The 17523-nt window shown below is 42.7% G+C and overlaps 1 protein-coding gene across 2 annotated transcripts in view; it reads right to left on the bottom strand.

Moving 5' to 3' along the window:
* Window positions 1-17270, bottom strand: part of LOC139234770 (phosphatidylethanolamine-binding protein 4) — a 539832-nt gene extending 522562 nt beyond the window's left edge. For both annotated transcript variants that reach the window (XR_011588342.1, XM_070865462.1), the window contains exons 1-2: window positions 17161-17270; window positions 1309-1440 (exon numbers count right to left, since the gene is read on the bottom strand). Coding sequence is in view for 1 of the 2 variants with exons in the window: in XM_070865462.1 (XP_070721563.1) it covers window positions 1309-1439 (131 nt within the window). In the remaining variant the exon portion in view is untranslated. The remainder of the gene's footprint in view (window positions 1-1308; window positions 1441-17160) is intronic.
* Window positions 17271-17523: the final 253 nt, after the last annotated feature.

Raw genomic sequence — 17523 nt, 5'->3', positions numbered from 1 at the left:
GCGCGCATGCGCAGTATCAGACAAACATTGGCACTCGGCCATTTTTAAAAGGACTGGAGAAAAAGTGAAGATTTGTTTCTTGGTCCCCTTCAAAAGCTTGTAATTTAATTTTTGTGATATTTCTGTGTGTGAGGGAGTGCTTTTAGCAGCACTGTTGAATAAATCACCTGCTGAAATCAGTGAGTTCAGCTTTTCACTGCTAAACTTGCAGAACCGGTGCTGCATTGGTGCATGCAAATTAAGGACTGTGTGTTTGGAGAAATAAGAGTGCCAATTCAACTTTGCAAATTTAAACATAAAACTGTCGATGTGGCTGCCTCTCCCTGTCCAAATGGCCTCAGTCCCCCTCACAGCTCGAAGGCTGCTGCTGTATCTTCGGCTGCCGTCGAGCCACTGACGCCGCCCCTAAAGCATGGCCGAATGGCCTCAAGCACCATAAAGAGCTGCGTGTGTCAGGTGTTGATTCTTTGGCCGCCAGCCAGCCACTGACGCCGCCCCTAAAGCGTGGGTGAATGGCCTCAAGAACCTTAATGAGCTGTGTGTGTCCTGCGTTGATTCTTCGGCTGCCGGCCAGCCACTGACACCGCTGCTATCTCATGGCCGAATGGCCTCACGTCGGTCCGCTGCTGATTCTTCGGCTACCGGCCAGCCACTGACGCCGCTGATATTTCATGGGTGAATGGCCTCGAGTCCGTCCGGTGTTGCTTTTTCGCGGCCAGCCACGAAGAGAATGAAGGCCTGCCTCAAGCACCGCAGCTCAGCTCGAAGGCTGCTTGCTGCCGTTGCCGTCGAGACACTGATGCCACACCCCTGCCTGTCTCCAACATGAAAGGCCTGCCTGAAGCACTTTCACACAGGTAGGAACTATGGTTTATTTAGTCTTTTCTTTGCTTATAAATTTTTATTCAGGTTGGATTTATTTGTATAATATTTGTATAAGTATAACTAAGGATTGATTGTAGAATTTAATGACTTCCCTTCCCCCCCTCCCCCCAACCTCGTTCCCTACGCCTAATTTGTAACCTACGCCTGATTTTCTAAAGTGTAGACAAGGTTTTTTCAAGCGTACAAAAATCTTCACTTACTCCATTGGAGTAAGTTTTCACTGCCGAAACTTTGAAAACAGGCGTAAGTGGCCGGACACGCCCCCTTTTGAAAAAAACATTCTGTTCCAAAGTGAAACTGTTCTAACTGACTAGAACTGGAGCAAACTAAATGCCGAGAATTCCGATTTCTAAGATACTCCGTTCTACAGGAGCAACTGAGGCCGAAACTTGGGGCCTCTATTTTTGTTTCTCTCTTACTTGCCTGCAAATCCTGCTGCCACTAAGTTTTTCCATAAAACACTTCGAGCCTCCATTACATTTCATCGAATCTACTTTCTGATGAGAAAGAATGTCCAGTGCAACCAGAAGAATAAGAGAAACAGGCCACTCCATTCTGAAAAATAAAACATATTCACTCTCTGAGAACTTGTCAAACGTTATGCAATTAAAAAACGTTTAAAATGTGGAAACGTCAATTCTATCTAATTACACTCTGATGTTGGGACTCTCAATTTGAGTCCCAGTCTCAACTGACACTTGTAATTTGGTACACTCCTTGGATTAACGTATTTTAGTCCAAGCCACACCCAACTGTTTTCTTCAACAGCACACTACTCTGTAAAAAGAAAAATGTTTGTTTTTCTCTCAACAGTCCCATAAATATTTTTACTTTGTCCTAGCCAATATTTATCTCTCAATCAACATGACAAAAAACAGATTATCTGGCCATTATCACATTGCTGTTTGTGGGAGCTTGCTTGTGCGCAAATTGGCTGCCGTGTTTCCCACATTACAACAGTACTTCATTGACTGTAAAGCGCTTTGAGACGTCCAGTGGTGGTGAAAGACGCTATATAAATCCAAGTCTTTCTTTCTTTATAATCTTCTGAACTTAACATTGAGTTCTATAATTTCAGATCATAACCACTGCATCCATTTTTTTAAGACAGATGCTAGTAATATTTCTGCTGTTGCCATTTACAGCTCCTCTAGACCCATCTTTTATTTCTTTACTTACCGCATGACCACCCACTTTTGCCTTGCACCATCATTTGTCATTTAATCACTCCTGCCTTCCAGCCTATCACAGACCTTCCCTTTTGTTCTTTTCTCCCCTCCTCACTTTCCCTGCCTCTGTACTTGCTAAAAACCTGTTACACCTGGCTTTTTCAAATTCTGATGAAAGGTCATCAAGCTAAAACGTTATCTCGGTTTCTCTCTCCACATATACTGCATGAACTTCTGAGTATTTCCAGCATTTTCTGTTTATATTTCAGATTTCCAGCATCCGCAGTATTTTGCCTTTGTGTATCATAATGGTGCCTAGCTCCAGCTATGGTTATGGCATCTGCTTCAACACACTGCGACAGTGGTCCCTCCTGTCCTTCTTCATCTCCTGCCCTTACTCTACGACCAGAGATGCCAGCCACCCCCAGCATCGCTGCAGCTCGCGGTCCCTGCCTTTTGTTGCTACAGATTGTGCCAACTGCTGTGCTCTCCAAGCAGCACAAAGCTCAAGCCAAGAGTTACTTGATGTCAGGCAGCACGATGGTCGGGTTTCACAATCAGCCTCTGGAGCTCTAGGTTAAGGAGAGAAAAAAAATCAACCTCAGTTCCTGTTACTAAACACTATCCATCAACTCTTCCAAGTGCATGTACGTAGAAATCAAATGGGATCAAGATCAAGTTAGAGTAGCATCAACACCTTCAGAAGAGAAAAGTGCTGAAAATGAATGAGAAACAGAAATCATTGGGCTGGATTTTCATCATTTGGCCCTACCACTGGTTTTCTGGTGGTATTTTGGTGCTATTTAAAAATGCAGTTTTTTTTAAACCACCAAAATACCACTTTCACTCAAGGCCACTATTTTCATCAAATATGACCGGTGGTAGGGCTAACTGTATTTCGTTCTTATTTTTGATCGTGCAGCACTCAAAATAAAATGGGTGGTAGTTGTGCGGGTGGTAAAAACGGTGGTATTGATGAATTTACCTCTGGTGGTAATTTTCGATGGTATTTCGGTGTTGGAGTCTTGGCCGCAGGTAAAAGAAGTGCAGGGTGGGGGCTGATGTTTTATAGCTGTTTTTGTTCTTGCTGTTGATGTTGTAGGTCCTGCAGTTGTTCTTGTTTTATTGTTGTTGTAAAAATGTTTAAATCATTGAAGTTAAAAAATTATTTCTTCATTGACTTGTACATCTTTCAAAGTTTACAACATTTGATAAGTTTTTGGTAAACCTAACCATTCTTGTACTGTGGCTAACTTTTAGAAAATAAAGGGTAAAATTTAACAATAGTGGGTGGTAAAGGTGAAACGTAACTCACTGTTCAAGCAAAGCCTTGATTTATGAGCTGCTGATATCCTCATATATCCTCGAACGATCTCAAAATGTTCTGAAAGTGTCCTCCAATTTTCTTAAATATCTTTAAAATGTCCTCCAATTTTCTCAAATAATCCATTAAAAGCCTCAAAATCTAACTCTGAACTCACATAAAGATGTCTGTGTAAAACTCAGCCTTCTCTCAAGTGGAATGGACTGCAGCTCCGTTTTTTAAAATGGCATCTCTAGATCAGATTAGACTGCACTTTTCTCGGTGGTAATTTAGGCCAGTGCTAAAAATGGTGGTATTGATGAATTTACTTCTGATCGTAATTTTTGATGGTATTTCGGTGTTGTACACATAATGACATCATAAAAATGGCAAAAAAATATGATCGGTGGTACTTTTTACCATCGGTGGTAAATCACCGATGAATTTTACACTGGTGGTATTTCGGTGCTAAATTATGAAATCGGCAATATTTCGGTGGTAATCTGTGATGACTTTACTACCGGTGGTATTTTCAGTGGGTGGGTGGGTGGTAAATGGGTGGTAAATGATCGGGAAAAATGACGAAAATCCAGCCCATCGTCATTTCAATCACAAGGGGTATTTTACTCCATTTTTCTCAAGTTTTCCACTTCCAAACTGACAACATAAGAACATAAGAAATAGGAGCAGGAATAGGTCACATGGCCCCTCGAGCCTGCTCCGCCATTTAATACAATCATGGCTGATCCGATCATGGACTCAGGTCCACTTTCCTGCTCACTCCCCATAACCCCTTATTCCTCTATCAGTTAAGAAACTGTTTATCTCTTGCCTTAAATCCATTCAATGTCCCAGTTTCCACAGCTCTCTGAGGCAGCAAATCCCACAGATTTACAACCCTCTGAGAGAAGAAATTCCTCATCTCAGTTTTAAATGGGTGGCCCCTTATTCTAAGATTATGCCCCCTAGTTCCAGTCTCCTCTATCGGTGGAAACATCCTCTCTGCATTCACCTTGTCAAGCCCCCTTATAATCTTATACATTTCGATAAGATCACCTCTCACATACTTCTAACAAGGTAATATTGCGCCATGCAATTTGACAATCAATGATATTAAAACTTATTTCACTTTAATTACAGGGAAATATTACACACTGTATGCATTATGATTCCCCAAGTCATTCTCTTCCTCATATCAGTTGGAGCTAATTTCATTCCTCCCATTAACAACTCAATACACTTCTTCATTTTACAATTTCCCCACAAATTATATTCTGCCGATATTGTGTATGTTACTGGGAGCTGTACATCACACCTCTCAAGTGTTTCTCTCAAATTAATTATCTCTATCATTCTTTTTTCCCAAATTAATTTGTTTCATGACCATGATCACACATTGCAGTTACTTTTATTCAGTAGATTAAAAAATGATTAGCCCTGCAATGTAGATTATGTAAAATAACAAATACCTAGAGGATTTTACACACACACATACATACAAGGTTGTAATTCAATTTTTAGTGTAGTTTAACGAACGGTATAAATTGCTCAATATTTATTCTTGCAATTTAGGAAGCCTTCAGAACATCTTCAGCCTGAGAATGCTTTTATTTAATCTGTTCCATAAATGAAATTTAAATCTCAAGCGTGCAAGATAACTTTGTGATAAACATATTGCGTTCCTGTTTATTTTGAAGGATTTATGCAAAAGTTGTCCTTTTTTGAAATAAACAGTGAAAAATATGGTGACTTAATTCCAAGATAATTACAGAGGCAAAAGATCATTTGGTCCATATTAATTCCTCCATCCAGAAGCACTTCACCGGCATAGAATTCTACAGTAAAGAAGGAGACCATTCGGCCCATCGTGTCTATGCCGGCTCTTTGAAAGAGCTATCTAATAAATTCCATTCCCCCACTCTTTCCCGATAGCCCTGCAAATGTTTTTTTCAAGCTTATATCCAATTCATTTAAGGAATCCAGGCAATGCATTCCAGATCATTACAACTCACTGTGTAAAAAGACTTCTCATCTCGTCTCTGGTTCTTTTGCTAATTATCTTAAATCTACATCGTCTGGTTACTGACATTGTCAGGATCTAGACTTCTGTGAGCAGTGAGAGTCCAGCATTCAGACACAAAAAGGCTAGGCTAAGGACGCAACCACGTAAATGATAAGAAATCCAATAATCTTTGTAAAATTATGGCAGCTGGTACCTTGTGTATGTAAATACAACTGTTCCAGTCAGAGCTGACAACATCAAGGAAATCAGCAATGAGATTGTATTATCAAAATAAGTGAAAGACTGCAACAACTCACTGGGCCAAATTTCATCTGACACTCCCATCTGCCCTAGCCCTAAACATATATTTTTCTAATTTCTCTTTGATCTCCCCTCTTAATCTCTCCAAACTCATCATATCCATGAAACCCACTTCCTGCACTCTTGACCCTATTCCCACTAAACTGCTGACCACCCAACTTCCATTTTTGGCTCCCATGTTACCTGACATTGTTAACTGTTCTCTGTCCTCAGGTACTGTTCCCCTCTCCTTCAAATCTGCTGTCATTATCCCTCTTCTCAAAAAAACAACCCTTAACCACATTTTGCTTGCTAGCTATCGCCCCATATCCAACATCCCTTTCCTGTCCTAAGTACTTGAACATGTTGTTGCCTCCCAAATCCATGATCACCTTTCCATGAATTCAATGTTTGAATCCCTTCAATCTGGCTTTCGGCCTGCCACAGTACCGAAACTGCTTTCATTAAAGTCATAAATTACATCCTTTGAGACTATGACAAAGGTAAACTATCCGATTTCGTCCTTCTGGACCTGTCTGCAGCCTTTCACACAGTTGACCACTCCATCCTCCTCCAACGCCCCTCCACCAATGTCCAGCTAGCTGGGACTGCACTCGCCTGGTTCCACTCTTATCTATTTAATCGTAGCCAGAAAATCTCCAGTAATGGCTTCTCTTCCCACTCCCGCATTGTTAGCTCTGGTGTCCCCCAAGAATCTAGCCTTGGTCCCGTCTTATTTCTCATCTATATGCTGCCCCTTGGCGATATCATCCGAAAACACGGAGTCAGTTTCCACATGTACGCAGACGACACCCAGCTCTACCTCACCACCACTTTTGTCAACCCCCGCTTGGTATCTAAATTGTCAAATTGCTTGTCTAATATCCAGTTCTGGATGAGCAGAAATTTTTTCGAATTAAATATTGGGAAGACCGAAGCCATTATGTTTGGTCCCGTCCCACAAACTGCATTCCCTAACCACTGACTTCATCCCTCTCCCCAACATCAATCTGAGAGTGAACAAGACTGTTCACAACCGAGGTGTCGTATTTGACCCTGAAATGAGTTTCCAGTCACATGTCCGCTGCATAACTAAAACCGCCTTTTTCCACCTCCGTAGCCTCCGCCACTGCCTCAGCTCTTATGCTGCCGAAACCCTCATTCATGCCTTTGTTACCTCGAGACTTGACTGCTCCAACTCACTCCTGGCCAGCCTTCCACATTCCACACTACGTAACCTTGAAGTCATCCAAAACTCAAGAGCCTGTGTACTAACATAGAAACATAGAAAATAGGTGCAGGAGTAGGCCATTCGGCCCTTCGAGCCTGCACCACCATTCAATATGATCATGGCTGATCATGCAAATTCAGTACCCCATTCCGGCTTTCTCTCCATACCCCTTGATCCCTTTAGCCGTAAGGGCCACATCTAACTCCCTTATGAATATATCTAACGAACTGGCCTCAACAACTTTCTGTGGTAGAGAATTCCACAGGTTCACAATTCTGAGTGAAGAAGTTTCTCCTCATCTCGGTCCTAAATGGCTTACCCCTTATCCTTAGACTGTGACCCCTGGTTCTGGACTTCCCCAACATCGGGAACATTCTTCCTGCATCTAACCTGTCCAATCCCGTCAGAATTTTATATGTTTCTATGAGATCCCTTCTAATTCTTCCAAATTCCAGTGAATATAGTCGATCCAGTCTTTTCTTCATATGTCAGTCCTGCCATCCCAGGAATCAGTCTGGTGAACCTTCGCTGCACTCCCTCAATAGCAAGAATGTCCTTCCTCAGATTAGGAGGCCAAAACTGTGCACAATATTCAAGGTGTGGCCTCACCAAGGCCCTGTACATCTGCAATAAGACCTCCATGCTCCTATACTCAAATCTTCTCGCTATGAAGGTCAACATGCCATTTGCCTTCTTCACCGCCTGCTGTACTTTCATGCCAACTTTCATTGATTGATGTACCATGACACCAAGGTCTCATTGCACCTCCCCTTTTCCTAATCTGTCACCATTCAGATAATATTCTGCCTTCCTGTTTTTGCCACCAAAGTGGATAACCTCACATTTATCTACATTATGCTGCATCTGCCATACATTTGCCCACTCACCTAACCTGTCCAAGTCACACTACAGCCTCTTAGCATCTTCCTCACAGCTCACACTGCCACCCAGTTAGTGTCATCTGCAAACTTGGAGATATTACACTCAATTCCTTTGTCTAAATCATTAATGTATATTGTAAATAGCTGGGGTCCCAGCACTGAACCTTGCAGTATCCCACTAGTCACTGCCTGCCATTCTGAAAAGGACCCATTTATTCCTATTCTTTGCTTCCTGTCTGCCAACTAGTTCTCTATCCACGTCAATACATTACCCCAATACCATGTGCTTTAATTTTGCATACTAATCTCTTGTGTGGGACCTTGTCAAAAGCCTTTTGAAAGTCCAAATACACCACATCCACTGGTTCTCCCATGTCCACTCTACAAGTTACACCCTCAAAAAATTCCAGAAGATTTGTCAAGCATGTTTTTCCTTTCATAAATCCATGCTGACTTGGACCAATCCTGTCACTGCTTTCCAAATGCGTTGCTATTATATCTTTAATAATTGATTCCAACATTTTCCCCACGACCGATGTCAGGCTAACTGGTCTATAATTTCCTGTTTTCTCTCTCCCTCCTTTTTTAAAAAGTGGGGTTACATTAGCTACCCTCCAATCTATAGGATCTGATCCAGAGTCGATAAAATGTTGGAAAATTACCACCAATACATCTACTATTTCTAGGGCCACTTCCTTAAGTACTCTGGGATGCAGACTATCAGGCCCTGGGGATTTATCGGCCTTCAATCCCACAATTTCCTGACTAATAAGGATTTCCTTCAGTTCCTCCTTCTCGCTAGACCCTCAGTCCCCTAGTATTTCCGGAAGGTTATTTGTGTCTTCCTTCGTGAAGACAGAACCAAAGTATTTGTTCAATTGGTCTGCCATTTCTTTGTTCCCCATTATAAATTCACCCAATTCTGATTGCAAGGGACCTACATTTGTCTTCATTAATCTTTTTCTCTTCACATATCTGTAAAAGCTTTTGCAGTCAGTTTTTATGTTCCCTGCAAGCTTACTCTCATACACTTATTTTCCCCCTCCTAATTAAACTCTTTGTCCTCCTCTGCTGAATTCTAAATTTCTCCCAGTCCTCAGGTTTGCTGCTTTTTCTGGCCAATTTATATGACTCTTCCTTGGATTTAACACTATCCCTAATTTCCCTTGTTAGCCACGGTGGAGCCACCTTCCCCTTTTATTTTTATGCCAGACAGGGATGTACAATTGTTGAAGTTCATCCATGTGATCTTTAAATGTCTGCCATTGCCAATCCACCATCAACCCTTTAAGTATCATTCATCAGTCTATCCTAGCCAATTCACGTCTCATACCATAAAAGTTACCTTTCTTTAATTACGAAGGTAAACTTGCGCAAAACATAAAAACAGATAGTAAAAGCTTTTACAGATATATAAAACGGAAAAGAGTGACTAAAGTAAATGTTGGTCCCTTTGAAGATGAGAAGGGGGATTTAATTATGGGAAATGTGGAAATGGCTGAGACTTTAAACAATTATTTTGCTTCGGTCTTCACAGTGGAAGACACAAAAACCATGCCAAAAATTGCTGGTCACAGGAATGTGGGAAGGGAGGACCTTGAGACAATCACTATCACTAGGGTAGTAGTGCTGGACAGGCGAATGGGATTCAAGGTAGAAAAGTCCCCTGGTCCCGATGAAATGCATCCCAGGGTATTAAAAGAGATGGCGGAAGTTATAGCAGATGCATTTGTTATAATCTACCAAAATTCTCTGGACTCTGGGGAGGTACCAGTGGATTGGAAAGCACCTAATGTAACGCCTCTGTTTAAAAAAGGGGGCAGGCAAAAGGCAGGTAACTATAGGCCGGTTAATTTAACATCTGTAGTGGGGAAATGCTTGAAACTATCATTAAGGAAGAAATAGCGGGACATCTAGATAGGAATAGTGCAATCAAGCAGACGCAGCATGGATTCATGAAAGGGAAATCATGTTTAACTAATTTACTGGAATTCTTTGAGGATATAACGAGCATGGTGGATAGAAGTGTACCGATGGATGAGATGTATTTAGATTTTCAAAAGGCATTCGATAAGGTTACTGCAGAAGATAGAGGTACGCGGAGTCAGAGGAAATGTATTAGCATGGATAGAGAATTGGCTGGCGAACAGAAAGCAGAGAGTCGGGATAAGTGGGTCCTTTTCGGGTTGGAAATCAGTGGTTAGTGGTGTGCCACAGGGATCGGTGCTGGGACCACAACTGTTTACAATATACATAGATGACCTGAAAGAGGGGACAGAGTGTAATGTAACAAAATTTTCCGATGACACAAAGATTAGTGGGAAAGCGGGTTGTGCAGAGGAAACAGAGAGGCTGCAAAGAGATTTATATAGGTTAAGCGAATGGGCTAAGGTTTGGCAGATGGAATACAATGTCGGAAAATGTGAGGTCATCCACCTTGGAAAAAAAAACAAAAAAAGGGATACTATTTGAATGGGGAGAAATTACAACATGCTGAGGTGCAGAGGGACCTGGGGGTCCTTGTGCATGGATCCCAAAAGGTTAGTTTGCAGGTGCAGCAGGTAATCAGGAAGGCGAATGGAATGTTGGCCTTCATTGCGAGACGGATGGAGTACAAAAGCAGGGAGGTCCTGCTGCAACTATATAAGGTATTGGGAAGGCCGCACCTGGAGTACTGCATGCAGTTTTGGTCACCTTACTTAAGGAAGGATATACTGACTTTGAAGGGGGTACAGAGACGATTCACGAGGCTGATTCCGGAGATGAGGGGGTTACCGTATGATGATAGATTGAGTAGACTGGGTCTTTACTCGTTGGAGTTCAGAAGAATGAGGTGTGATCTTATAGAAACATTTAAAATCATGAAAGGGATCGACAAGATAGAGGCAGAGAGGTTGTTTCCACTGGTAGGAGAGACTAGAACTAGGGGACACAGCCTCAAAATACAGGGGAGCCAATTTAAAACCGAGTTGAGAAGGAATTTCTTCTCCCAGAGGGTTGTGAATCTGTGGAATTCTCTGCCCAAGAAAGCAGTTGAGGCGAGCTCATTGAATGTATTCAAGTCACAGATAGATAGATTTTTAACCAATAAGAGAATTAAGGGTTACGGGGAGAGGGCGGGTAAGTGGAGCGGAGTCCACGGCCAGATTAGCCATGATCTTATTGAATGGCGGAGTAGGCTCGAGGGGCTAGATGGCCTACTCCTGTTCCTAATTCTTATGTTCTTATGTTAAGTTCATAAGAACAGAAGAACATAAGAATTAGGAACAGGAGTAGGCCATCTAGCCCCTCGAGCCTGCTCCGCCATTCAATAAGATCATGGCTGATCTGGTCGTGGACTCAGCTCCACTTACCCGCCCTCTCCCCGTAACCCTTAATTCTCTTATTGCTTAAAAATCTATCTATCTTTGACTTGAAAACATTCAATGAGCCAGCCTCAACTGCTTCCTTGGGCAGAGAATTCCACAGATTCACAACCCTCTGGGAGAAGAAATTCTTTCTCAACTCGGTTTTAAATTGGCTCCTCCGTTTTTTGAGGCTGTACCCCCGAGTTCGAGTCTCCCCGACCAATGGAAACAACCTCTCTGCCTCTATCTTGTCTATCCCTTTCATGATTTTAAATGTTTCTATAAGATCACCCCTCATCCTTCTGAACTCCAAGGAGTAAAGACCTAGTCTACTCAATCTATCATCATAAGGTAACCCCCTCATTTCTCGAATCAGCCTAGTGAATCGTCTCTGTACCCCTTCCAAAGCTAGTATATCCTTCCTTAAGTAAGGTGACCAAAACTGCACGCAATACTCCAGGTGCGGCCTTACCAATACCTTATACAGTTGCAGCAACACCTCCCTTCCGCAATGAAGGACAACATTCCATTTGCCTTCCTGATTACCTACTGCACCTGCAAACTAACCTTTTGGGATTCATGCACAAGGAAGAGGTGGGCACCGGAGGGACTGGAGTGCATCATCACGCCCGGCAACCAAATTTTAATTTGATTTTACGTTTTAAAGTTTAATTTGTTTTAATTGCCGGTGCTTTTAGTGTCCCCCTTCCCTTTTATAGGGGGCACTGGGGAAAATTGTGATTTTAGTGCCCAAAAAAAAAACCAAAAAAAAAAGAAAAACACAAAAAAAAACCAAAAAAAAAGGGGGGAAAAAAAAGGGCCTTAAAAATGTCTGGAGTGTCACCCAGGTCGGGTGGCACCGTTTATTGTTTTTATGTTTTCACAGGTGAACTCAAAAGAGTTTCATGCACAAGGACCCCCAGGTCCCTCTGCACCACAGCATGTTGTAATTTCTCCCCATTCAAATAATATTCCCTTTTACTGTTTTTTTTCCCCAAGGTGGATGACCTCACACTTTCCGACATTGTATTCCATCTGCCAAACCTTAGCCCATTCGCTTAACCTATTCAAATCTCCTTGCAGCCTCTCTGAGTCCTCTACACAACCCGCTTTCCCACTAATCTTTGTGTCATCTGCAAATTTTGTTGCACTACACTCTGTCCCCTCTTCCAGGTCATCTATGTGTATTGTAAACAGTTGTGGTCCCAGTACCGATCCCTGTGGCACACCACTAACCACTGATTTCCAACCGGAAAAGGACCCATTGATCCCGACTCTCTGCTTTCTGTTCGCCAGCCAATTCTCTATCCATGCCAATACATTTCCTCTGACTCCGCGTATCTTTATCTTCTGCAGTAACCTTTTGTGTGGCACCTTATCGAATGCCTTTTGGAAATCTAAATACACCACATCCATCAGTGCACCTCTATCCACCATGCTCGTTATATCTTCAAAGAATTCCAGTAAGTTAGTTAAACATGATTTCCCTTTCATGAATCCATGCTGCGTCTGCTTGATTGCACTATTCCTATCCAGAAGTCCCACTATTTCTTCCTTAATGATAGCTTCAAGCATTTTCCCCACTACAGATGTTAAACTAACCAGCCTATAGTTACCTGCCTTTTGCCTGCCCCCTTTTTTAAACAGAGGCGTTACATTAGCTGCTCTCCAATCCGCTGGTACCTCCCCAGAGTCCAGAGAATTTTGGTAGATTATAACAAATGCATCGGCTATAACTTCCGCCATCTCTTTTAATACCCTGGGAAGCATTTCATCAGGACCAGGGGACTTGTCTACCTTCAGTCCCATTAGTCTGTCCAGCACTACCTCCCTAGTGATAGTGATCATCTCAAGGTCCTCCCTTCCCACGTTCCTATGACCAGCAATTTTTGGCATGGTTTTTGTGTCTTCTACTGTGAAGACGGAAGCAAAATAATTGTTTAAGGTCTCAGCCATTTCCACATTTCCCATTATTAAATCCCCCTTTTCATCTTCTAAGGGACCAACATTTACTTTAGTCACTCTTTTCCGTTTTATATATCTGTAAAAGCTTTTACTATCTGTTTTTATGTTTTGCGTAAGTTTACCTTCGTAATCTATCTCCCTTTCTTTATTGCTTTTTTAGTCATTCTTTGCTGTTGCTTAAAATTTTCCCAATCCTCTAGTTTCCTACTAACCTTGGCCACCTTATACGCATTGGTCTTTGATTTGATACTTTCCTTTATTTCCTTGGTTATCCACGGCTGGTTATCTCTTCTCTTGCCGCCCTTCTTTTTCACTGGAATATATTTTTGTTGCGCATTATGAAAGAGCTCCTTAAAAGTCCTCCCCTGTTCCTCAATTGTGCCACCGTTTTGTCATTGTTTCCAGTCTACTTTCGCCAACTCTGCCCTCATCCCACTGTAGTCCCCTTTGCTTAAGCATAGTACGCTCGTTTCTGACACAACTTCCTCATCCTCAATCTGTATTACAAATTCAACCATATTGTGATCACTCATTCCGAGAGGATCTTTTACGAGGAGATCGTTTATTTTTCCTGTCTCGTTACACAGGACCAGATCCAAAATGGCTTGCTCCCTTGTAGGCTCTGTTACATACTGTTCTAAGAAACAATCCCGTATGCATTCTATGAATTCCTCCTCCAGGCTACCCCCTGCGATTTGATTTGACGAATCGATATGTAGGTTAAAATCCCCCATAACTACTGCCGTTCCTTTTTCACATGCCTCCATTATTCCCTTGATTATTGCCCGCCCCACCATGAAGTTATTATTTGGGGGCCTATAAACTACGCCGACCAGTGACTTTTTCCCCTTACTATCTCTAATCTCCACCCACAATGATTCAACATTTTGTTCATTGGAGCCAATATCATCCCTCACAACTGCCCTGATATCATCCTTTATTAACAGAGCTATCCCACCTCCTTTCCCTTCTTGCCTATCTTTCTGAATCGTCAGATACCCCTGTATGTTTAATTCCCAGTCTTGGCCACCTTGCAACCATGTTTCTGTAATGGCCACCAAATCATACCCATTTGTAATGATTTGTGCCGTCAACTCATTTATTTTATTTCTAATGCTGCGTGCATTTAGGTAGAGTGTTTTCATCCTAGTTTTTAAACCATGATTTTTAGTTTTTACCCCTCCTGCAGCCCTTTTATATTCAGTGGCCCTTTTTGTTTCTTGCCTTTGGTTTCTCTGCCCTCCACTTTTACTCATCTCTTTTCTGTCTTTTGTTTTTGTCTCCTTTTTGTTTCCCTCTGTCTCCCTGTATTGGTTTCCATCCCCCTGCCATATTGGTTTAACTCCTCACCAACAGCACTAGCAAACACTCCCCCGAGGACATTGGTTCCGTTCCTGCCCAAGTGCAGACCGTCCGGTTTGTACTGGTCCCACCTCCCCAAGAACCTGTTCCAATGCCCCACAAATTTGAATCCCTCCCTGCTGCACCACTGCTCAAGCCATGTATTCATCTGTGCTATCCTGCGATTCCTACTCTGACTAGCACGTGGCACTGGTAGCAATCCCGAGATTACTACTTTTGAGGTCCTACTTTTTAATTTAACTCCTAGCTCCTTAAATTCGTCTCCGAGGACCTTATCCCTTTTTTTACCTATGTCGTTGGTACCAATGTGCACCACGACAACTGGCTGTTCTCCCTCCCTTTTCAAAATGTCCTGCACTCGCTCGGAGACATCCTTGACCCTTGCACCAGGGAGGCAACATACCATCCTGGAGTCTCGATTGCGGCCGCAGAAACGCCTATCTATTCCCTTATGATTGAATCCCCTATCACTATCGCTCTCCCATTCATTTTTATGCCCTCCTGTACAACAGAGCCAGCCACGGTGCCATGAACTTGGCTGCTGTTGCTCTCCCCTAATGAGTCATCTCCCTCAACAGCACTCAAAACAGTGTATCTGTTTTGCAGGGGGATGACCAGATGGGACCCCTGCACTACCTTCTTTGTACTGCTCTTCCTGCTGGTCTTCCATTCCCTAGCTGGCTGTGGATCCTTCTCATGCGGTAAGACCAACTCACTACACGTGCCACTTATGTCATTCTCAGCATCGTGGATGCTCCAGAGTGAATCCATCCTCAGCTCCAATTCCTCAACGCGGTCCATCAGGAGATGTTCAGGACCCTAGTCTCTGAATTAACTGTGTCACTCTCCATCTTAATGAAGAATTCTACCATATTATGGTCACTCTTCACCAAGGGGCCTCGCACAACAAGATTGCTAATTAATCCTCTCTCATTACACAACACCCAGTCTAGGATGACCAACTCTCTAGTTGGTTCCTCGACATATTGGTCTAGAAAACCATCCCTTATACACTCCAGGAAATCCTCCTCCACCGTATTGCTACCAGTTTGGTTAGCCCAATCTATATGTAGATTAAAGTCACCCATGATAACTGCTGTCCCTTTATTGCACGCATCCTTATTGCACACATCCCTCACCTGCACCTTCAAGATCACCCATCACCCATGTGCTTTCAGACCTACATTGGCTCCCAGTTAAACAAAGCCTCGATTTCAAAATTCTCATCCTTGTTTACAAATTACTCCATGGACTTGCCCTCCCTATCACTATAATCTTTTTCAGTCTCACAACCCCACAAAATATCTGCGCACCTTAAATTCTGCCCACGAACATCCCTCATTATAACTGCTCAACCATCGATGGACGTGCCTTCAGCTGCCTGGGCCCTAAGCTCTGGAACCCTCTGCCTAAACCTCTATGCCTCTCTAGCTCTCTTTCCTTCTTTAAGACGCTCCTTAAATCTACCTCTTTTAAACAAGCTTTTGGTCATCTACTTTAGTTTCTTCGGTGGCTTGGTGTCAAATTTATCTGTTTGTCTGCAACACTGTTCTGAAGCGCCTTGGGACGTTTTACTACATTAAAGGCGCTATATAAATAAAAATTATTATTGGCCAAATCTCACTCATTTCGGTGTAAAACAATGACCAATAAACAACAATTTGCATTTATATAGTGCCTTTAACATAGTAAAAAGTCATAAGGCACTTCACAACAAAATTTGACACCGAGGCACGAGATACTCGGACAGGTAAGTCTTAAGGAGCATCTTCAAGAAGGCAAGAAAGAGGCGACAAGGTTTTGGAAGGGAATTCCAGAATTTAGGGAGGTCCCGTTGGTTAAATTCATTGAATATTTGCTCCCAGTGGCGAGCTGTCGAGGGGGCATAGATTTCAAGTAATTGGTGGAAGAATTAGAGGGGGGATGAGGAGAACTTCTTTCACCCAGAGGGTGGTGGGTGTCTGTAACTCACTTCCTGAAAGGGTGATAGAAGCAGAAATGCTCATTCCATTTAAAAGTGCTTGGATATGCCGTAACCTACAAGATGACTCACCAAGAGCTGGAAAGTGGGATTAAGCTGGATGGCTTTTTTGGGCTAGCAGAGATAAGATGGGCCAAATGGCCTCCTTCTGTGCTGTAAATCTCTATGATTCTATGAACGGGGTTTGCAACATTATGGCTCTATCTCATAATGATCCATGCTCCCTTTATGCAGGATCCAAGCAGGAATAATTTACCTTTAAATGGATCTGTCATCCCCATGACCTATGACGCTCACTCTGAACAGCTCCCATATCTTTTACAGCTCTAATGTAAACAAATACAAGTCCAATTTTATTGGGAGTGCTGTTTACTTTCCAGAGTAAAACAGTCGACATTTTTGTTGAAAAAACACACTAAAAGTCACTAAAAGTGAGAGTTGACAGCTCTGGTGACTTGTGTGAAACAAAATATTCCACCTTCCACAAGTTGTGACTTGCGGGTGGCGGGGGAAGCATTAGTTATGAAGTAATTCGCCTCTTTTTTAAATGTTACTTGCATTGAAAGGTAATATGCAATTTATAGGCAATATTGCAGATTCTAGCGGGTCAACAACAACTGGCCCAAAATACGCAAGTGCAAAATACTAAAATCGCGTTTTATTTCAATTCCATTCGAGTAAATAAGGTGATTTTGCCTCATGATTTGATTTTTAAAAATCATAAAAGGGCTTACCTGTTGACAATAGCCGGCACTATATTCTTTTTAAGACCGAATGGCGAGCAGCTCTCTGGGAATCGGTTTATATTTTGAAAACAAAACGGACGAAACCTCTCGCGCGATGTCACTCAACCCGGCGCCCAGCCAGAGGCCCCGCCTCCGAGCCATTGTATTGGCGGAGGCGCGCAGCAGCAGAGGCGTTGATTGGCTCACTGCGACGTCAATCATTCCCGCGTGGAATGCCAGCTGTCAAACTGGTACCTCCCAGCAGGTTATCCTGGTCCTCTGAACTCTTTGAACACTCCCAGCAGAACTTTTCCCCCCCGCAGGTAGATTCCCCTTCTACTTGAATGGACTTGAGCGCAAAAATCCACGCTG

The sequence above is a fragment of the Pristiophorus japonicus genome, chromosome 22 (assembly GCF_044704955.1).
Source record: "Pristiophorus japonicus isolate sPriJap1 chromosome 22, sPriJap1.hap1, whole genome shotgun sequence".
Lineage (NCBI taxonomy): Eukaryota > Metazoa > Chordata > Chondrichthyes > Pristiophoridae > Pristiophorus > Pristiophorus japonicus.
The sequence above is the reverse complement of the archived record's forward strand: the minus strand, read 5'-3'. Positions and strand labels throughout refer to the sequence as shown.